The sequence below is a fragment of the Coturnix japonica genome, chromosome 2 (assembly GCF_054131305.1).
Source record: "Coturnix japonica strain WE chromosome 2, WE-NBRP24, whole genome shotgun sequence".
Taxonomy (NCBI): domain Eukaryota; kingdom Metazoa; phylum Chordata; class Aves; order Galliformes; family Phasianidae; genus Coturnix; species Coturnix japonica.
In genome coordinates this window covers 66,913,387-66,937,113 of record NC_140664.1, presented here as the reverse complement: position 1 = coordinate 66,937,113, position 23,727 = coordinate 66,913,387, and the positions used below count along the sequence as shown (strand labels likewise).

General features: G+C 36.5%; 1 protein-coding gene across 1 annotated transcript in view; it reads right to left on the bottom strand.

Annotated features, from left to right (window-relative positions):
* Window positions 1-23,727, bottom strand: part of LOC146761874 (uncharacterized) — a 121,190-nt gene that overhangs the window by 72,942 nt on the left and 24,521 nt on the right. The window contains exon 4 of the mRNA XM_085539212.1: window positions 10,644-10,679. Within this exon, the coding sequence (XP_085395338.1) occupies window positions 10,644-10,679 (36 nt within the window). The remainder of the gene's footprint in view (window positions 1-10,643; window positions 10,680-23,727) is intronic.

Here is a 23,727-nt window from a genome sequence, read left to right as displayed (position 1 = left end):
AAAATTACGAGCATGTGTTGAGTTTGGTTCTATTTTAAGAAACAAAATACTTGAATTATGAATAATTGAAGGGCAGAATGAACTGGTCACATGTATATATACGTGTATATGCGCCTGCTAGGCTTTGAATGGAAAATATGAAAAGGCAGTCTATTTTAAAAGCAAACAAATACACAAAAAAACAAAGCCCCACAGAAATAAAACACCCCAAAACAAAGTGCCACCAATCCACTTGGCCATCTTATCATGACACTATAAAAAGTTCGGCACTGAGGCATAACAATTGTTTGAAAGATACTGAACTATGTGAGATATTTACAAGCACACAGTGAATTTCAGTCATGTTTTGTAGCCTCTCTTCTCTCTCATTCTGACACGTCCCCAGGTTGTTGGGATGAAGTTATAAGATGTCTGCCCTGAGATCTCTAACTAATGATCACTTAAAGCACTTGACTAGCTTGTTTTAATTGGGTTTCCTAGTTAAAATTTTGGTGGTTGTTATGACTAAATTTAAGATGTTTCTTCAATAACAAATTTTAGTATCTGAAAAAATATCAATTTTGCCTAAAACTTGTACAGAATATAATTTATTCTTCCTTATTTTCTTTCTGGAAAATTGACTCTATTTGGTGTTCACACCTCCCCTCCATCCCACCCACTGCTCCCCAACAAGGAGGCGAAGAATTTTACATACAATGACAGTGGTATGTCTACCAGAAAGACTCCTTTTCAGGGAGCTCATTTGGCGTCTGTCTGGACTTTCTTGCATGCTCCTGTAAGTGGATCCTTGGTTGCTGTACGCCATGAAACTGCTGGCTAGAAACCTTATGTGAGTTTGTGTATGCATTATAGCAGGTTTCAAAGCTTTGTAATTTATGCTTTTGATTAATGCAGCCTTGACAGCAGTCTGTTATCTTTCATGCATAAAGGCAAGTTAAAGTCACCTTTTCTACACTCCCTGGACTGTGAGGTATACCATTCTTCCCTAGGCACAGAAACGTAGCAAGAGGTTTAGAGCAGCACAGATGCTACTGTCAAAATGAAATCAGCCTGAATTAGTTCATCTGACTGTTCAGGGCATGTATCTTAAATAACATTTTGTTATTTCTTTGCCTTCATATTAACTCACACTGTTCAGGCATAAAACACTGGGGGACTTTCCAAATTCTGTTCAGTGGAGGGCTAGAGTACATAACTTGAGAAGTTGAGAAGTTGAGGCTTGAGCATAGGAGCTCTGTCCCCTTAGAATATTTCAGGTTTAATCCAAAACTATTTTTTAATCAAAGTACTCTTTCCTGACTGCCATTTTCAATTCAAGGACTCAGAATAAGAGTATCCTGTGGGTTGCATGTTTGAAGAGAGCTAGCGTCATATAGTTCAGAGTGGCTAATTGGAGGTAGTATCATTAGGTACCTGCTTGTTGAACCCACATATTCAGGATCTGAAATGAGGACACCAGTGTTACTTCCCAGCACACTCTGCCGTCTCCCTCTGACACCTTCAGCAGTCACTTGGTTTTGCTGAGAAGAAGTGCCCCAAAAAATTGGCAAAAACCAGCCTCTATGTATGAGATAGCGTGCCTATAGATTTCTTAGTCCCATTTAAGGTTGTCCTCCAGCTTAAATGTTAGTATAAACATGAAGTAATTTAGAGAAGATTGAGCTTGCATTTTATAGAAAGGAAAATTTTGCATATCAGTACCAAGGGTTAAGGAAACATTGCTTTCAAAATCTGATGAGCTGATATCTGGAATATATTGAAAGTCTGATATTTAGTCTCAGTTTCTTAGATTTTCTACTAGTTCCTAAATGAACCTGGCAAATCATGTTTTCTGTGCCTCGGTATCCATTTTTTGTTTTATTTTTTATTCTCATATATTTACTATTTGATAAAGATGATAGTAACAGATACTGCTGATATATCTGTATTTTCCTGGTTATGTTGTCTGCTCTACTGCGAAATGATGTTGCTTAGGAACTTTGGTGGGAGTACAGTCAAAACATCATTTTACATTTGTTTCCAGAATTTTAGAGGTCCACATGCAGAAATTCACATAATGAATAAAAGATACATTTTTTTCTGGCTCAAGAAAATGAAATCTCACAGGGGAGGGGTTCCATCTCTTGGATCATTTTCATGGCCTTCCTCTGGATATGATCCAACGGGTCCATATCCCTTCTGTACTGAGAACTCTACGTCTGGATGCAGACTCCAGGTAAGGCCTCAGCAGCGCACAGCAGAGGGGCAGGATCACCTTCCTTGACCTACTGTTCATACATCTTTTGATGCAGCCCATGTTACAGCTGGCTTTCTGGACTGCAAGGGCACATTGCTGACTCATGTCAAACTTGCCATTCACCAGTAACCCCTAATTCAACAGAGCTGTGCTCAATTATATTCATGATAAAAAAATATGAGTGCTTTATAGAAAACATCATGAGCATCTCCTTCCAATTGACTTCTATGCAGCAGAGTCCTACTGCTTTTGTTTTCTTGTTATGACTTATTGAGATACAAATTGTATGTATTTGAGGACATTTGTAAAGAAAACTTTCTGAAAAATCAACTTCATGCCTGAGCCATACAATGAATTCCAGTTAGGTGACTTCCAATTGCATAGCTGCCTACGCTCAAAACCCAGTTGCCCTGAGGATAAATCTTTCAAAAGAACATTAGAGCTGAAAGCCAAGAGTTGGAAAAAGAATTGTAGGTCCTGCCCACCTTCAACAGTGACCCCATGGTCCTCAGCAGAAAGAGATGCCTATGCCCCTTTCAGGGTGGTGGTAGAATTTTGATATTGTAATTGCTCAATCTGCTGTTACCTAGAGCCACCTCAAACCTTTCATGAGACACTTCAGAGATAACCATTATGCAGCTTTGCCCTGTAATGCCTGAGGCATCTGAATCTCACTAGTGCAGTTCCTCTCCAGCCTTTCTGCTCCCGAGACTGCTGTCCAATTGTTCCAATCCTTTGGGGTGATCCTAGGGTCACACTGAATTTCAGCTTTGTTAAAATGAGATATTCAGCTACTTGCAAGAAAGCAGGGCTCATCACACCTAATGGTTTCTTGGGAAGAAAAATGCCATCACTCCCAAACATCTACTCCTTGTTACTCCTTTACCCCAGCTTTTATTGCTGAGCATGGCACCGTATGGCATGAGATATCTCTTTGTTCATTTGGTTAATAAAGAGTAAACGTAGTAAGAATTCTAAAAAAGAAGAGGGAAACTTTCTTACAGGATGTGAGTTTGACACAGAGAACTGTGCAGAAAGTAATTACGTAACTGCTCTCTGCTTAGGACTGCTACTTAAATCACCCTGTACTAGATTTTAAAGGCAGCAATAGCATACAGTGAGTTTAAAAATTAAATTCAAACTCAGAAAAGACTGTTCAAGCATAAGCATATATGATTCCAAACAAGCCCAAAAGACTACATAAAGCAGCAAGAAATTTATAGACAAAATACTAACCATTGTTGTACAAAGCACAACTTACAATGAAATTATTAATTTATCATACGTTGAAAGATACAAGCCTGCATATTGTAACCCAGACACTGTTCATTTTCTCCCTTGTTCCATTTACAAAACATCTACAAAAGAAATTCTAAGCAGATCTTGGTGGCAAGGCTAGTTTGTGTAAACTTTAGGTATTTACACTTGGGCTGATGTGTTGGAGCGAGGAGCAGTGTTGATGAAAGTATGCTAGTCTTTTAATATGGGTGTTGTGAACAAGAAAACATGTTGAATTATGAGTTTACTTTTGGTGGTTTTTTTTGTTTTGTTTTGTTTTGCTTTGCTTTTTAAACGCCTGAATCTTTATGATTACTTATGAATATATAGTGAAGTTAGCTTTAAAGATTGTTTTTGTTTGTTTGTTTGCTTGTTTTTTCCTCATACAGGAATATGCCCTTGCATAGAGACTATGTAAGAACAATGCAAAATTTACTCTGTCATGCCCCAGATAGATCTGGATGTCCACATTAATCAAAGCAAATGGACAGGTATTATTCTGTAGCCACACAGTACAGCTCACCCTGAAAAACTGTACAACTGCTCTTCATCCTGCTTCTTCCCCTTTTTCTAGTTGCAGACTCCATTTGTTTACTCCATACAGAGCTTTTGGCTCTGAATAACTTCCTAATTGAGATTTCACATAAAAATTCCATTTTTTTCATTGCCACTAGAGGGATCTGTGCAGTTGCTCTCCCATCATGTTCTCTTCCATTCTCATCCTTCATTTCTGGGTGAAAAGCCAGAGAAATCTCATCTCACTATTGCTTTTTTTTTTTTTTCTTCATTTGTTAGATACATTCTTGAACATAATAATGTATTTATATATATTTTTTCCTCTATGTTAGATTATAAACATTAGAGCTAACTGATACCTGATCAATGATTTATCCTTGGTTTATGCCTGTGGTACCTTAGATTCCGATGCAAACAGGAGCCAGGGTGAGGGTGATTTGCTCTCTGACATTCAACAGAACTGCCAGAATTCTTGCTATAGTTTTAGTCCTCTCATTACTGAATTACCTGTAAGTTAGTTAAGTATAGAATAAAATTGAAAAATGCACCCCATGCATATATAATGATATATGCTAATAAATGATATTAGAATTACTTATTTTCTTCTTTATATATATATATATGTATATATATATATATGTACATGTATATGTGTATATATATATATTTATAACCTGGGTGAAAAAGGTCAAAATGTTTTTCAAGTAACTTTTCAGATGTGATGGGAAAGGATGAGTTCTGAATAGAGATCATAAAGTGAATTTCGTCATTTTCAGTCTGTGCTACACCACACAAGGAAGAGTTTGAGTAGGGATGCTTTGTCCTTTTTCTTTCTCTTTCTCTTCCTCTTTCTTTCTCTTTTTCATTTCCTTTTGTGTTTTAATCAGATGGGAGTATAAGAAAAACTAAAATATTACTAAAATGGTTTTTAAACCATTTTTAACTTCAGCTGTCACTGCTAAAGTGCTAGGGTTGGTCAAGAAAACTAGTAAGAGCAGAAAACATTCAACATTTTCTTGTTTGAAACTTCTTGTAGGTGAATAGTGACTGAAAATAATTACATTTGATTGTAGCCTTAGTCCAGTTCCTAGTGGACAAGTGTCCATGTCACAAAATCCACCATTGCAAATGGCAATAGTTGGCAGGCTCAACAGAGAAGCCAAGGATTGAACGGGCATGGAAATTAAACTATTCTCCTGCCCCTAATTGTGGTCTTTTCAAGTCATCTTTGAGGAACATTGTTTAGGAAAAGTTGCACAGCTGTTGGCAGTACTGAACATGTCTTGTGGATAAACACAGAATTTCCATTTCCAGTGTCTTAATTTGGCACACTCTGCAGCCTTAAAAGTCACTCAAGTAGGGGCAAAAAACCTTATTTTTATTCCTCATTACAAAACTATTATTATTATTATTATTATTATTATTATTATTATTATTATTATTATTAATAGGGCATGTGATTCTTTCCTTCTTCAAATCTATTAATTAAGAAAATGGAATAAAAATGGATTTTATTTTTTTGTGTGAATCCTGTGTTATTGTCTCTGGTCACTTAGTACTTTGGTAGAAAAATGGTTACTTTCCTTAACTGATTTACTTAAGTATGGATAACTTTGCTTAAATATGGCAATGGTGATCTGTTTTGCTGGAACACTTGTGCTCAGTGACATCTCTGGGGCCATGGGCCAATATCTGAATCAAATAATTGCTGATTTCACACTGAGATTTTTTTGCTTAAAACTTGATTATAAAAATTGTTGTAGTCTAACTTCAGTAGTAACATGATGTAAAAACAATGCATGTTGGTAACTATTATTTTAAGTTTTTCTTCCATAAAAGAAAAGTAATAGCTATCTAGCATTTTTTTACAAAGAGATTGGAAGATATCAACAAATAAAGTCCGTCAACTTCCAGCATATTCAACAAGTGCAGCAGCTTCTAGTATTTGGGAGGTTTGTTGTCTTGTTTGTTTATTTATTATTTATTTACTTGGATTGGTAAGAGGCATATAACATGGATATTCTTAGTACTGGTCTATTTTCATAGAATCACAGAATCCTTAGAGTTGGAAGGTACCATTTAAAAGTCATTCAGTCCATCTCTCCTGCCATGAACATGTGTATCCACAGCTGTATCAGGTGCACGGGGCCTTGCCTTGAAAGTCTCCAGGGACAGGGCATCCACCACATCTCTGGGCAGCCTGTTCCAGTGCCTCCCCACTCTCACAGTAAATGACTTTTTCCTTATGTCCAACCCATATCTATCCTTCTTAATTTTGAAACCATTTCCCTGTGTCCTGTCACACCAGACCTTGCTAAAGAGTCTTTCCCCTTCTTTTCTGTATGTTTTCAGATATTAACAGTTCACTATCAGGTCCCCTTGGAGCATTCTCTTCACCAGAACAGCCCCAGCTCTTTCAGCCTGCCCTGAAAGACTTTTGTGCATTTCAGCTCACATGGCTTGCCTTCTGGAAAGTTTTCTTGTTGTGATTTTGTTTGTCTGTTTGTTTTGTTTTGTTTTTTGGAGGGCATAGGACAATGATGGGAAGATGAACATCAATTAGAGATAACTGTAAAAAAATTTCCTAAATCCACTTACTTCAGCTTTACCTGAGTTTATCATATTGGTGACAGAAAGGATCAGGTAGTTCAGGTTCCCATGCTCTAGCTCAAGAGGCAGTTTTCATCAGTGGCTATGTTTTTATTTATGTATTCTTCAATGACAATGTAAAGCTAGAACCTGCAGGTACATTCCAAAATGCATTTCAGTTTAGCAATTTCTAGTTTTAGAAAAGTGGAAAGGGAAGACAAAAGGCATGAAGTTGGATCTTTAACAGTGGGATTGCTGTGTCTGCTTTTCAGTCTTCATCATACCAAACTCAGAACTGGAAATTTGTGACAGTTTTAGATGTGTTTTTAGTATATTTAGAAATTCACTTATATTTTGTTAAGGCCTTTTTTTCCTGCCCCTGTAATGTTCTTCAAATCTACGATCAAGATAATCATCAAATTGACTTACTACTTTGAGGGCACAGATGGAGTATGGCTACAGGATGAAGGTTAATGCACAGGAGTCTTGGGAAAACAGAGGGGCTAAGTTTAAAGTCTGAAATGAGACTGTTAGTAGAAATCAATCTGGACACTTTCTGTGCTTTTTTTCTACAGCAATGCTGCCAAATCTTCCTTTGCTATGTCTTTGTAAACTTTGTTAGTTACATCTTTTAGTGATGTATTTCCTTACTTCACCTAAAAAACTCAATTTTGTTCAGTTACACAACATTTGCCATAGTAATTATATCAGTGCTCTGAAGATTGGTCAGTGATCCCAGTGCACCAGGCATATTTACCCTTGGCACTAAGAAGAATGCAATCATTGCTCTGTTCTGGAAATTTTGCTTTTTTGGCTATTTTTTAATGCCCACCTGAGAGCATTCATATTGGTCTAATGCCTTGTTTGCTTATAACAGAATAATTAAATTTATAATCAGTGCTTTTAATGATATATTACTATATCAAGAATTCTGCAAGGAACTTGCTAGTGGAACCAACTTCTAATTGAAAACAAGCTTCTCAGTGTTTGTGACTTAGAAGCCTGAAGCAAAATACCAAATGAAAACAGCAGTTTAAGAGTTGTCTTTCTTTTTAAAAATATGTATGTTTGTTGCTTTCTTTAGATAGAAAATTTAGGATTAGCTGGCATACAACTGCTGTGATTCCTACTTGGTCTTAAAGGAAAATTGTCTAAGATAAATAATCAGAGAGAAGATTTTTTTGAAGCCTATCTGGGTAATTCTACAAATCTTTAAAAGCAGTACCACTGTGCCTCTGTGAGCCCTGATGTCTATGGCTTGAGACGCTTTTCAGATCTATGACCTGCACCCATGATAGTTCAAAGTTTATGATATCTATCGGCAGTTTTGAAATTCCTTAGAATTCTAGCACTGAATCAAATTCTTCATGAAGGAGTACTGATTTTGAAGGTTAAAACTCTGGAAGGCCTGTAGTAGGAAGGTAATTATCTAAACAGGTTGGCAACACAGCTGAAACTTCTCACATAATTTTACCTGTCTGATGTTGGCTGAATGTGGTACTGAGCTGAGAGTACCAATACAATTATTTTTGGACACATATATATGTCATGAAATACTTGATGCTGATCGGCTTTTTTTATGAAGAGCCCCATAATGTATTTTTCCACTCCTAATTTTCAGCTTTTCTTGCCTTGGGCTCAATTAGACCATATCTGATATTTTTTGTTCATGAATGAAATAAACATTTTATTAGATTCTAAAATCTGTGCTTGATTGACCTCCTGTTCTTCATCTGAAAAGGAGAGGTGATTAATGATATAACATATTCCTCTCTTTTGTCTGCACGCAATGGAATTTCTAAAGGATCCATTAAGACAGAATTCTGCCTCCATCCAAATGGATATTTTAGTGAAACTACTCAGTGAAATTAGACATAGAGTTTGCTAAAGTTTTAGGATAGAAATTAACATTTATTTTCTGATTCACATTTTGTAGAACCCTGTACTTATTCAGAATGCTAGCAAAAGGAAGAGTTTATTACTTGATCATTTGCAAGGGGTTGTTGGCATTTTATGCACTATATGTCACCCTCACATGCTGGGTGGCACACATTTAGGATTTTTCCTACTTCAGATGTAGGAAGAACTGTTGCATCTCAAAAAATTGCTATATGCTCTGCATATAGCAGATGATTCTCTAAATTCTTATGAAGATATTGATGACAAATGATGGCAATTTAATTTGTAACCTAAAAAACACATGCACTGCACAGTGCAAGTACTATTGCTTTTTATGTTTTTTTATCCATTTGTTACTCTGAGAACCAAACATTAGTAGTGCTATTGTTTCATTTACATTTGTACTACGATCCTTTCTTAATAATCATGTCTACTCAGATAGATGTATTTATTCATTATATATGAAAATATGAATATATAAAATATAAAATCTAAAGATCATAAAATATGTTATAAGAATGAATATAAAGGTCATTTATAAATTACAGCATTCAGTCCATAACAGAATTTACTGATAGGTTTTGCTAAAGAAGTGCCCATTGACTGGGGTGTGCTAATGTCAATTATACAGCTAACTTCTTTGAATATTTTTTGAATATTCATTGAATTTTAAAAATTTCTTTCTCATTGTAAAAGAAATCTGTGTTTACTGATTTAATTTGAATCTATTTTATATAATCCCTTTTTTAATTTTTACAGTCTACCTGTAACAAAACAGATCAAATCTTTGAGAAAAGAAATGAATGTTAAAATATTTTGACGAAAGATTGCTCCAACTACTTATGGATATTTACTAACATAATAGAAAAAATATTTATACTCTCTGAAATAATAATAGAATATATCCCTCCTTTAATAAAGAGATTCCAAAAATGAAAGATAAACTCGAAATCATCCAATGAATTTGAAAAAAACCTTTTTGACTCAAATTTTGTTATTTCAACAGATAAAATGTTGGAATTATATATGGCTGACAAATTGTTAGTAAAGTGGTGGATATTTACTAGGTTTCATGTAATTTCAAAAAAAAATTATTTAATTGAATAAAGTTTCATGTTGACTTTCTTCCCAAAGCATGACAACTTATGCCAAAGATTAGAAAAGCAAATGTCTTCTTTAGTAAGTCATTTTGAACGCACTTGCATAATTAGATGTCTGTGTCAGCAAAATAAGATTAGTGGGGAACAGCTGTAGGGAACCTGCTTCTGTTTAAGGCTCTTGAATCTTGGTCCTGTGGGTTGACCAAGTCATAAGGAGACCAAGTCATCCATAAGTCTTTTGTAATATTTCTGAATACCTTGAGTACCATGAAAACTATCATGAAGTCTGTCAACTGCCTAATTTTGTGATCATCAGCTTTTCAGTGTCATTCACTCTGTAGCTTCTTTGATGGAGTTTCTGCAGACTCTGATGATTTGCAGCTCCACTGTGATGTTTACGGTCTCAATAAAGGAAAGGTTCTAAAAAGATTATGGGCACTGAAAAAGGAAATACAACCTTTTCTGCGGGAGTACAGAGAAGAATAGACTAAACATTTTTGAAATTTCTTGCCTGCCACAAATGGATGATGATTCCCCATAGACATTTTTACTCATTTTATACCCTCAACAAAAATCTTTAGGGCTTGAATAAAAATTTCAGATATATAACAAGCCATCTCCTCTTTACACAAGAAGTTTGATGCTTTGTGGCAAGGTCTTGGAAGACATGGTATGTCTTATTTTGAAACTTTAAAGAGCAGCAGGACATAATTGTAACTGATATTTAGACCTAGCTTTCCTCAAAGCTATCAGTAGACTGATAAGAGCACACTTCAGCCAATCCTTTACTCCGCCCATGATCTTTATGTGATCCTTGTCTGGTGTTGCAGCTGGATAGATCTGGAGAGGACTTAAAAATATGCTGTTGCTGATGCAGGATTTTTGTTGTTGTTTTGTTTTGTTTTTTCCCAGGTAATTTGGAATTTAAATTGTAGACTTTAGTGGCAGTGTGACTATATACATGTTGCTCAGCACCCCACTTTGGAATTTTAATGTATTTTATTGAAAAAAATAAAATAAAATACTTCTGAAGCTTAATCAACCAAAGAAGATATGGGTGACTGTGGTTAGTCACCCTACATCATCAAGATTAATGCTAGCAAAGTTCTTTTGTACTGTACTTCTAATATGATGTATGATATATGTGCCCAGGTGCACAAGAAAGCCAGTGGTGTTCTGGTCAGCACACCTTTGGATGTGACTATACCCTTGTATAGAACACTGGTGCAAAAGCACCTCAAGTATTGTGTTTAGATTTGGGCCTTCACTGCAAGAATAATATTGAGTTACTTGTGTGCAGAGAAGTGTAACAGTTGGTGAAGGGACCAGACATATGTGGAGTGGCTGGGGGTTGTTTAGTCTGGAGAAGAGGAAGGCTCTCATTCCGATGGGAAATTTCAACCACCTGAATATCGGTGGAGAAAACAACATGGGGAGCTGCAGTCAACCCAAGAAATTCCTGGATTCCATTGATGATAATTTTCTGGTTCAAGTATTGGACAGACTGACCAGAGATGAAGCATTACTAGTGTTCATCAATGCGGAAGATACCATTAAAGACAATAATACTGGAGGTAGTGCAGCGACCATGCCCTGGCTGAGTACTTGATCTGTGGGCCTGGCAAAGAATAGAGTCAGGAAAATGAACTTCAGAGCAAACTTAAGGCTGTTTAAGGAACTGCTGGATGAAATCTCCTGGGAAGCTGTCCCTAGAGACAAAGGAGTGGAGTAAAGCTGTCTACTCTTTAAGGATGCCCTTTTGAGAGTGTAAGAGCTCTCCATCCCTCAGAATAAGAAAGAAGGTCTTAAAGCAGGTCCCCAAGAAAAGATTCTATAGGTACATTGATCAGAAGAGACAGGCAACAGAAAATGTATCTATCTCCTCTGATAAATGAGAAATGAGAACTGTCTACAACAGATATGGAGAAGGCTGAGGTACTAAATGGGTCCTTTGCCTCAGCCTTCATTGGCAGCCAAGATTCTCATATATTTCACATCCCTGAATCCCTTGGTGGGAACTGGGGGAGTAACCCCCACTCCTGCCACTGAAAAGGCAGAAGAAATTTGAGACCGCTTTCTGAGACCGAATGTGTACAAATCTATGGTGTCAGATGACATTCATCCCAGAGTCCTAGGGAACATGGCTGATGTGGTTGATGAGCCACTCTCCATTGTATTTGAAAAGTCATAGCTGTTAGGCAAAGTTCCTGGTGACTGGAAAAAGGGAAACATCACTCCCATTTATAAGACAGGAAGGAAGGAGAACCTGGGGAAATGTAGACTGGTAAGTCTCACTTCTGTGACTAGGAAGATCGTGGAACAGATCCTCCTGGAAGACATGTTAAGGCACATGAGGGACAAGCAGGTGATCTGAGACAGACATCACAACTACCCCAAGGGAGGATGGTGCCTTACCAGTTTAGTGGCTTTCTATGGAGTGATGGCATCAGTGGACAAAGGAAGGGCAACTGATGTCATCTACCTTGAATTCGACAAGGCCTTTCATGGTACCCTACAACATTCTTTTCTGTAAATTGGAGAGATATGGATTTGAAGGCTGGACTATTTGGTGAACAAGAAATTGATTGGAAGTTCACAGCCAGAGGGTGGTGGTCAATGCTTCTACATGCTGGTGGAGGACAGCGATAAGCAGTGTCTCCCAGAGATCTGTCTTCGAGCCAACACTCTCTAACATCTTTATCAGTGACATAGAAATCATTGCAACCTCAGCAAGTTTTATGATTGTACCAGACTGTGGGGTGTGGTCTATATACCAGAGGTATGGGATGCCATGCAGAGGGACCTAGACAGGTTAGAGTAGTGGGTCAAGGTGAAACTCATGAGGTTCAACAAATCCAAATGCATGGTCTTGCGCCTGGGTTGAGGGAACTCTCCCTACCAATACAAGTTGGGGGATGAAAGGATCGAGCGCAGCCCTGCTGAGAAAGACCAGGGAGTACTGGACATGAGCCAGCAATGTGTCCTTGCAACCCAGAAAGTCAAATGTATCCTAGGCTGCATCAAAAGAAACTTGACCAGCAGTTTGATGGAGGTGATCCTGCCCCTCTGCACTGGTGAGACCACACAGAAAAGTGCAAGATTTTGCACCTGGGTCATGATAATCCCTGATATGTATATAGACTGGGAGAATTCCTTGAAAGGACTTAGTGGCCCTGATAGATGAAAAACTTAACATGAGCCAGCAGTGTGCACTTTCAGCCCAGAAGGCCAATGGTAACTTGGATTCCAGCAGAAGAGGGATGGCCAGCAGAATGAGAGAGGTAATTGTCCCTCTCTACACTGCCCTTGTAAGGCCCTGACTGGAGTACTGCATCCAGGTCTGGGTCCCCTAACACAGGAAAGATGTTGACCTTATGGTGTAGGTCCAGAGTAGAGACACAAAGATGATCAGAGGGCTGGAGCACCCTCTATGACAACAGGCTCGCTGCTGGAAAGGCGAAGGCTAAAGGGAGACCTCATTACAGCCATTCAATATTTAAAGGAGTTTATAAGGGAAATCAACTTTTTATGCAGGTAGATAGTGATAGGACAGGGACATGGTTTAAAACTAAAGAAGGGGAAATTTAGATGCGATGTCAGGGGGAAGTTTTTCACTGAGTGGGTGGTGAAGTACTGGAACAGGTTTCCCAGAGGTGCCCTGTCCCCGGAAGTGTTCAAGGCCAGGCTGGATGGGGCCCTGGGCAATCTTGTCTAGTACTTGATTTAGTGGTTGGCAATCTTGCCTGCAGCATGAGAGTTGGAATTTGACAATCTTCAGAGTCCCTTCCAACCCTCGCCATTTCATGATTCTATGATTCTAAGAGGTAGCTGAGGAAAGACCTAGTTATTCTTGTCAGCTGCCTGAAAGGAGATGATATTGCAACAAAGAGGGTTTAGTTTCTCAGGTGACAAGCAATAAAATACAGGAGATGGTCTCAAGCTGTGACAGGGAAGGTTTAGAATGGACATTAGGAAGAATTTCTTCACCAAGTGAGTATTTAAAACTGGAATGGAATGCTCAGATAAGTGGTGGAGTCACTATCCTTTGAGATGTTCAAAAGACCAGTGGACATGGCACTGGGGAGAATGGATTAGTGATAGGACTCAGTAGGCCAGGTTGACAGTTTAATTTAAAGGTCCTGAGGATCTTTTCCAAACTAGATGATTCTGTGATATTTTTTATTCTTTTTAATTGGAACTTGATGTTGGTTCATTATAATAATTCTTTTGCAGTTATGATCTTAACCATCTATAATTATACACTTATCATTAGTTAATGTTGTGAAACAACTACAGTGTGCTTTTAATTATTTTATGCTATTGACATCAATGTGCGGCCTTGATTCTATTTTTTTCCTTACATTCTTACTGCTTTAAATAAATAAATAAATGAATGAATGAATGAATAAATTTGTGTATTTTCCAGCTTTGGAGATTGTGTTAATGTGGTATTATTGTACTTGACATGTACTAAAGAACACAAGTCCATTAGGAAAATGCTGCACTATGACTGCAGGTTATGGCATAGTGATGTAATGACTTATGAACCAGGATACATCAGACCTATCATGGTGTTTCTGGTTTATGCAGTTCTACTGCTTGTTTAAACCATAACGTTTAATCTCATGTCAATAACTATGAAAGATACGCTTAATTGACATCCTTAGAAACACAATGTGCACATTTTAAATAGGATGATTACTGGGGACCACATTCCCAGCAACACATGTCAGTTAGATATATGGCACAACTAGCTTTTTGAACTGCCACACTTGCAGAATCACTTCTCCGGTACTCCTTATGGACTAATATGCTTGTGACTGCTGGCCAGCAAGCAGGTAGCAACAGTGGAAGCCTGTGTGTGTGTGTGCTAGTGTAGATGTGCTATGTGTGCAATTCGCTCGCCAATGAGTGTTTAGCAGCAGCTTTCTGTGGGAGGAGTTCCTATGGAAACAAAACAGATATTCAGTCTATTCAGCATGTTCGTTCCTATTATATTGAGTTCAAGTGGTTTAAACTTACACTCTTTATGATGTCAGTCCCTGTCTCTAGATCTACTCATAGTAGATTATGGCTATGAGCAAATACTGTTGAAAAATAATGTTATAATAGTTTTTATGCAATATTAAACTACTTCATTTCTTGATTCTTCATATGGTAATTAATTTAGACAAATTTGTTTCACTTTAAAATATTATGAACATATACTCTATAGAAAAATATATGTTTCCAAGATTGTAAGAACCTATTAACTTCACCAATCACTTTTCTAACATCACAGAGTAATATTAAATGGGACTTTGCTTTCATAACATGATGTAATCAGAAAGTTCGGATTAAAAAAAAAAAAAAAAGACAACGTTTTTCAGTTCATTATAGACAGCAATAAACAAAATCTTTATTTGTGAACAGAATATCCACTCAGTTATAATAAAGAAAAATAAAGATAAAAATTGAAGATAACAATTATTTACACTTGTATATGCATAGTGTACAACCTTATAGCTATTTTGTTACATCATTTATTAATATTAATGAACTGAAATAATTGAAATAATTTGTTATCATATGGTAGTAATATTTCTTCAGATATTTTCATTATGTACCTGCAGATCAATGTGCACGATATGATATAAAAATGATATATAGGATGTGTACTTTCAAAATCAAGATGAAAAGTTTGCATTGTATTATCAAAAGAATTCTTACTTACCTTTTCCTTTCATTTAATTAAGCTTAACGAATCAAATGAGTGTATTGGTTTCCTTATTTATTTATTTATTTATTTATTTATGTCCCGGAGAAGATTGAATGTGAATCCAGCATGCAGATGGCATGTAATTGTATTTCCTGTGTTGTTACTATAAGGGTTTCATTACTTTTTCACAGCAATGCTCGGAGATTTAATCACCCAAGGCTAGCATTTGCTGGTAAGATATGTGTATATAGAGGCCTTACTCAATGGTTATAAAGCTTACCCTTTGCCTCATGCACTTCCTCCATTATTGCTACACCATATGTTCTTAACAGATCCAAACAGAAGAATCACAAGCACAACACTTACCTGGAAACAACAGCAGATTAAACTGAAGTACTAAAGGCAGCTAGAAAATAGCATGGCAATATTTTTTTTGCCTTCTCATCTCAGGCCATTTTTTTTCTGCCTCTCTGTAATATCCATTCAAGTACTTGTAGTTATCAAACCGAACTTCTAGAGAGCAAATTAGGGTTATTGTGAATGTACTTGTTCATTCTGACTGCTGGTGAAATGAGCTATGAAATGTGTGAAGTTACAGTCACTTCATCTCTCCTGATGTTTACACAGGCGAGAAAGATTTTCCCACACTTGTGTGTATCTATGATTTAGCTACAAATGACATTGTACCTTTCTAACATTAACCCCTTAATCTAGTATATTTCTACAAATAACCACCTGTAGTCAATTCTTTATTCATAAGCCTTATCTGTTGTTACAGTATATAATCTGTGAGAATGCCCTAATTTTTATCATTCTCTAATCCTGTCATCATGGCTGAGACGAGGCTTATCCCTCTGAGCAGATGAGATTAGTCAATCATGTTGAAATCAGAAGAGGGATTATAATGCTTGTAATACACTGAGTCAAATTAAATGCATTTTGTTTGTACATCAGAAGATCTTGTTGCTAAGGCTTTGCTGTCTTCTGCTGGCTATAATAAATTGCCAATAAAACATATGAAGGCTGGGCATGAGGATGAGAAGTCAAGCAAAATGCAGAAACAAATCAAAGATATTTATTTTGTTTATTGAGCCTGGTAAACCAAAGACATACACTGATGTCACCAACATGTTCTAAGCAATGGAGTTTTCACCTAAGGTGCGCGCTGAACTAAACTGCATGTTATTCATTTTAATTTAGCTTTGATAACCTCAAGGGTATCTTTTATACTGAGAAACTTCTTGCCTCTTTGTATCTCTTTCACTGTTTTACAGGAATATTTGCTTTGTCTTGATTGTTTTGGCAGTACTCAGAGTATACACAAATGCCATTTATGTGTTGTGATCCATAAGGAAATGTACAGAAATATGTCAGAAATACAGCCATAACATAATGAATCAGCAGGTCAGGTAATTCTTTCTTCTACCTTACCTAATGCTTTTGGTCAGGTAAGTCTTTCTTCTACCTAACCTAAGGCTTTTGTCAAACCAGAGAAGTACAATATCAAGTGCCATTGTTAGAGAATGAATCCACTTCCCACTAATAGCCCATTATTTTTATTTGGATTCCTCTGAATAAATATTTAAAATCTCAAATATTTATCTCAGCCTTCTCAAGACTATCTGAAATAAGGGAATCATGAAACTGAGATTCAAATATTAAGTGAAAAAGGTTACTCAATATTTCAAGCACTTCTGCTTTGGAATCCAATTTGAAAATCTGGAAATGAAAACTATATGTATACATATTATTAAAAAATGTGGAGGAATTATCTGTGTGCATGTGGAAGTAGTAAGTCTTTTTTTTTATCATAGAGAATAAGAATGGTCTATTATTTAGCTGCTAAGTAGAGACTGGAAAGTGTGCTATTTAAATCAAATATCTGCATTTCATGAAGGACAGCTACATCAAATGCTATGAGGAAATTTTACTCATTCTTGTAACACTTTGAGACAGTAGATCCAAGCATTTACCTTAAATCAGAGGAAGCAATTGCTAAATTAAGGGAACCAAGGCTTCTCCCAAGTTTAGAAATCCTTGTATTTTGGGAGGTTCTGGTGGAATGCAATCCCCCACATGCCAGTTGTAAACAAAAACTCTTAATTATCTGAATCTCTTGGAGCTTATAATACAATCCTTGAGGAGCTGTATTAAATATGTAAGAGCTATGAGATTTCTGCATAAAGTAGCTTATGAGCAGCTTGGACCACACAGGTTTGCTTTCATCTCCAAGATATTTTCCATATGTGAGTTAGGCTGAGCTCTTGACCTGCCACTGGCATAACACCCTGGATGATAACTAAATTCATCCCTTCACGGCACTTGCAATTATTTATTTATTTTCTGATAACTCCAATGCAGTAACAATATCTGTGTCTATTCACACATTTTTCTTTTCAAAATGCTTCTCTATAGGCTAATGTGCTTTATATACCTAGTTGAAATTACAAAGCCTGTCACCAATGTGATTCATAAATAGCTAGCCTAAATAAATAAAAATATGGGCATCATCAATCTTTCAAATCTATCAAATCTTTCATGAAGATTTTTGTTATGAATGAAATGTTTTGTGTTTCTACTCAGAATCTTTGAGTCACACTATTGCACCACATCATACCACATCAGGTTTATTCCTGTAATGGACCTATGTTATCAGAGTCTGTGAGAAGTAATATATAAAAATTGTTGTGAAAAAGTGGCTTTGTCAGCATTTCTGAAGGAGAAGGGAGAATGATAATGTGTAGGAAAAGCTTGAATGAAATGTGGCATTTCCGAACATTCTGAGAATAGCATTTTACAGGTGTTCCTTTAGATACTTTTCAGAATAGTTTATCCTTAAATGAGATATGATCCATCAAGGACTCAGGAAAACCCTTAACTTCATACACTGTAATTAAACTTCTGGACTTTATGGATTTCCTCCTTTTTACCCTGAGAGGATTGCCAAATATTGTTGTCTTATTTTTTTCAGTTGGAGGCAGAACTGTTAATATTTCAGGTATCTCTTTTGCTGTAGTGTTGTCTATCTACAACCAAGGGGCACAACAGGAAACAGACTGGAGGCATCAGTTCATGGTGCTGAGATTCCACTTCGCTAGCACTCCCTTTCATCATGTCTGCCTTCTCTTTCTCCAGATCTGCACATCTTTCTTGCTAATTCCCTATGCTTGTTCACTGCTGCTACTCTGTTCATTCCTCTTAGTTAACTTAGCTTTAAATTATGCTTCATATATTGACTTTTTTTTTGTCTTGTTCTTCCTCTCCCTTTTCTTTCCCCCTTTCCCCACCCCCAACCACCTGTATGTCTTGAATTCAACCAAAATGAAAGACATTTTGGGGGTTCATCATATAAAGAGAGATTTTATTTGATAGTAAAATTGTTAACATTCATTTCATTAAGGGAAGCAGATACACATATAAAAACATGGGATTTGAGATTCTTCCCTCCTCTTCCAAATATATACATATCAAATATATGCATATCCTACAAATTGTTTTTCATTGCTGTCTCAATATATGTATTGTGATTTTTCAAAGACCATAAAAAAGATTTCTGTCATTAATCTGCAGAGTTTACCAGCTTTTGCTGTTCGTTCTCTCATTTGGAAGTTTATGCAGTAAAAGAGTGGCTACAAATAGCACAATATAGGTCAATCTTAGAAAAATGGATGAAAATAAATTTGTATTAGCCCAGGCATTTTTATGAATGTACAATAACTTCTTTGGTTTCATTAGTTCTAATATAGGGGTATAAATTTTCACATTTTAGTGTGCACACAGTCCATTACCTGAAACCAAGAAGATGATTTATTCCATAATAATTACATATACAGTTAAGTGCTGTCTTGCCTCATAGCTGCTGCTCTGTACAGTCCTTGTTTTCTCACAATTATAAACAGTTAAGTTTGTCAAAGCAAAATATACTTTAGTCACATATAAGTAACCATTCACTGGACTATATATGCATGCACATATATTATATAGCAAATGCCTAAATTCTGTCATTTTGTTATTTTGAGATTCTTCCCAATTCACTTCCCCAGTACACAGTTCAGACACATATATAAAGTATTTTAAAGAATCATGAAACTGTATGTTGCAGTATGATAGAACTTGATAAGAAAGGAGATTGCTGAATATTCTGGCTATTGCCATAACTCAGAAGACACAATGTTAAAGTGAAGTGGCTGATAAGACTATCTGGAGAATGACAGACTGCTAGAAAGCACAGAGACAGTGAGCAGTGACATCTCTACTAAATATGTTCTGTAGGATCCAACAGTGAAAATGTGTGTATTAATCTTGGGGAGTGAGTGACATACGAATGGAATAGCCAGTAATGATAGCAGGTAAAACCACAACACAAAAACCTTACTCTGCTAAGTCCTTCCATTCTCCTGTACTTGCCTCAGGGAAAAGAAAGAAAAGGGAAGGAAGGAAGGAAGGAAGGAAGGAAGGAAGGAAGGAAGGAAGGAAGGAAGGAAGGAAGGAAGGAAGGAAGGAAGGAAGGAAGGAAGGAAGGAAGGAAGGAAGGAAGGAAGGAAGGAAGGAAGGAAGGAAGGAAGGAAGGAAGGAAGGAAGGAAGGAAGGAAGGAAGGAAGGAAGGAAGGAAGGAAGGAAGGAAGGAAGGAAGGAAGGAAGGAAGGAAGGAAGGAAGGAAGGAAGGAAGGAAGGAAGGAAGGAAGGAAGGAAGGAAGGAAGTATTTTTATTAGTAAATGACCTTTTTATAAAGAACCGCTGTTGATTTTATTTGTTTGTTTTGGAATTTCCAAAAATTGACCTAAACAGCAAGTATTTCACATTGATGTTTTTTCTCATATCTTCAGCTCTTATGACAGCTGCTGATTTAATTCACATCCATTTTAAAATGTCATTCCAAGAGGTATTGGCTCTTATGCCCATCATACTCAGTGAACAGATGGCAAATTCCCTGTCCTCCCCATCCCAAGCTCTTTGAAGGCTTTGGCTGGGAGAGCAAGTTGTTCTCTCAACTCTGTGAGAAAATAATTTGTTGTGTGGCAAAATATTTCGACTTCCTTTCCTGCTGTACTGCAGCGTAGCATTATGCTGTGAAGATAGGCTTAGATAGGATGAGATGGGACACAATGGGATGGGATGAGACAAATATCTTGTACAAAGAGGAGTACACAAGGAGTACTGAGCAGTAGCTTCACTTATGGGAGCTGTGAGAAACAGGGGTGCAGTAATTTTTCCCCCTCATTGGCTTGATCAGGAGGAGCTTTGAGTCAAAGCAGGGAAAGATGAGCCTCAGGCAGATAAATGTTATCTAAAACTATCTGAGTTGCATTTGATGGGCAAGCTAGATTCAGTGTTAAACTTTAATTCCTTCAAATGAGATGCTTTCCACTATGCATGCTCAAGAGAATTCTGGTCCATATAAATAAAACTGAAGTGTTTGGTTGTGAGATTTTTTTGAGCTGCTTTGTGTTGTGAGAAGCCCAAATCATGAAGGTCCAATTTAAGTTCAAATGCCATTTTTGTGGTTTGTAATCAATAATATTGGGCTTAATTTTTTCATACCAGTGTGAAAGTATAACATTTAATTTTCCCACTTGACCCAGGATCATAGAAGAGTCTTTTTTTTTTGTGACTTTGGTGTCATCTATCTTCTTTTAGTGTAAGAGTTATCCTTGTTTTTAGAATTATTTTTTCAAGTTCTTTGTACTATGCATATTGTTCTTATAATGTTTCTAGCAATGAAAACAAGAGCAGAACAGGAAGGGAATTCTGTGGTAGAACATTTCTCTTCACTTTTTACATTCGCTGTGTTTTATTTTAACTAGAGACTGTAAAGCACAATAAGTTTTCATAGAATCATAGAATGGTTTGGGCTGGAAGGGACCTTTAAGCTCATCTAATTTCAGCCCCACTGGAACCTTTCACTAGACTGGGTTGCTCAAAGTCCCATCCAGCCTTGCCTTGAATGATTCCAGGGAGGAGATATCAATAAACCTCACTGGACAACCTGTTCCAGTGTCTCACCTCCCTCACAGTAAAGAATTTCTTCCTAATATCTAGTTTAAATCTATCCTCTTCCAGTTTAAAGCCATTTCCCCTTGTCCTGTTGCTACCTGCCCTTATAAAAGGGAATGTTAAAGGAATGTTCTCTAGTAAGGTTTGCCTGATCAGAATTTGTCTACCCAAAGATGGCCAGTAAGGAAATGTCTGCAAAGTGTCTGTATAACTCTACAGGGTAGCAATACACATTTTTCACTTTCTCAGCTGCTTCTTCATAAGTAGTCTTTTAACTTAAAGACGGAAGAAGAATTAAAGTACAGTTTAGCACTTTCTGGAGAAAAGGAAATATAAATGAAAATAAATCAGTTTACAAATTGCTCTTGGTCCAACATCACTCACTTCAACAGCTAGAGATATGCTAAAGTATCTGTCACTGTCATTTCTTTTTGAATGCATCCCTGCTGTCAAGCTTCCAGTTTGTTGATTACATTTTCCCTTTGTGGTAATGGGCATTTTGAATATGCAGAAGGAGCAGTAATAATATGTAGTATGGATTTTGAGGAGCTACTCTGAAGCAGCCATAAATAATATCTGATTTGGCAGAGGTGATAACTAAGGTATGCTGTATAACTTGAAGATTACAGTTTGGCTAAAATCACTCTATTAGCTGCTTAATAGTATTATTAGTCAAATAAATTAATGCAGAACCTTTTAAATAACATTGGCACTGTGTACATTAAGTACACTCACTGCTGTACTATATATGCTCTAACAGTGTATTACCAGCAGAGATGGTTGTCATACTGCATAACATTATGAGAGTGCTTGGGTTTGGGCAAGAAAACATAACTACAGATTTCAAATAGCAGAAAATCTGTTTTCAGATAAACAAATGACAACAAATCTGGTGCTAATTTGTGGTATAACTAATAGGGAATACCAGTGAGTTTTGGAGGGGAGATGATTTTTTTCACTTAGCTATACAATGACACAGCCTCCTTTTACCACGCCATCTTGCCAAACTGCCCAATTCATGCTCTCTATCTCAACATGGTTTCTAATGCACAAAGCACTAAATCAGAGCTTTTCAAGCTTAGGAGCAGATTTTATATATGGTCACTGACTATTTCAAAGTCCAGCAAAAAAAAAATGACCCTAGAGAGAAGCATTTTTGTCAAGGCTAAGTGCTATTTCTATGCTAGCTGAAATCAGTGAGAATATATATATCTCATATATAGTATGATCTCTCAAAACCACAATCTTAATATCTCACAAGGGATATGTTCAGCACTATTTAGTATCTGATTAGGTATCTCGGTATTCTGAAAAGAAGCCTACAACAGAAATATACATACTTTCTAATGAAATATATTTAGGAAAAAATGTATATCAATTATATTGTTTTCTTTTTCACTAAAAAGATCCTCCAACATATTGTTATCTGTTGGGGAGGGATGTGAAAACCAGGAAAGAAAGATCTTAGTGTAAAACATAAGAATTGTAAAATCAAGCATACCTGGTGGAAGTGAAAGCACATACTCAGCATTAGGAAGCATCTATATGTAAGCTGTACAAAATATAAGCTTGTGAGCCTTCTTAAGTATGCAAATGGACTCCTATATAGATGAAATCAGGAAAATAGTTTACATTGTAGTTTCATATTATATAGTATAAATGAATGTACATAAGATATGCTATAAGGTTTCTTTTGTATACTTGCATAACCCAGTGAGAATGGCAGTATTTTTCTTCCATCCTTTAGTTACAATGGCTATGCAAGCACTTTGAATTTAAAAGTCTGTACTGTATGTAAAGTGAGGTGCGTGCTTTTACCGCTTGTCAAAACAATCCTGAAATCCCATTTTCCTTTAATAAAGTATAGTTTTGTCCTCCAGATGTATGCTTGAATAAGATGTCATAGTCTGTTTTTGTTCAGGATTGCACCCTGCTGATGTTCTTAGGCAGCAAGAAAATTACCTTATTGAAACATATTGCTGGTAGTGACTATAGTGCCAAATTTTGCATTGGTATTACACACATGACATATTCAGAGACCTTTGAGTAAGACCATGAATATCAAGTGATTGAAAAGATTATACAGGCTTTTTCTTCTAGTATAAAAGGTTGTGGTTCTGGATGAGTGTCTTTCAGATCAATATAATTATGTCATAAAAATGTGTAACAAAATAGTTACTTTGCAGCCTTTCACACTTGCCTGATTTCATACTGATTTTATTCTGAGTAGAATTGTTTTTCTTACATTGGTTGCTGCACAGTTGTTATTTTAGAGGGGTGGGGGTTGTTTTTAAAATACTTGCATAAAATTGTGGGCCCTCTTCTAGGGGCATCCAGACAGATAAGAGATGTTTTTTAACATTTGCTTTTCTAGAGAAAAAATAAATAAATACATACACTTATATTAGAATTATGG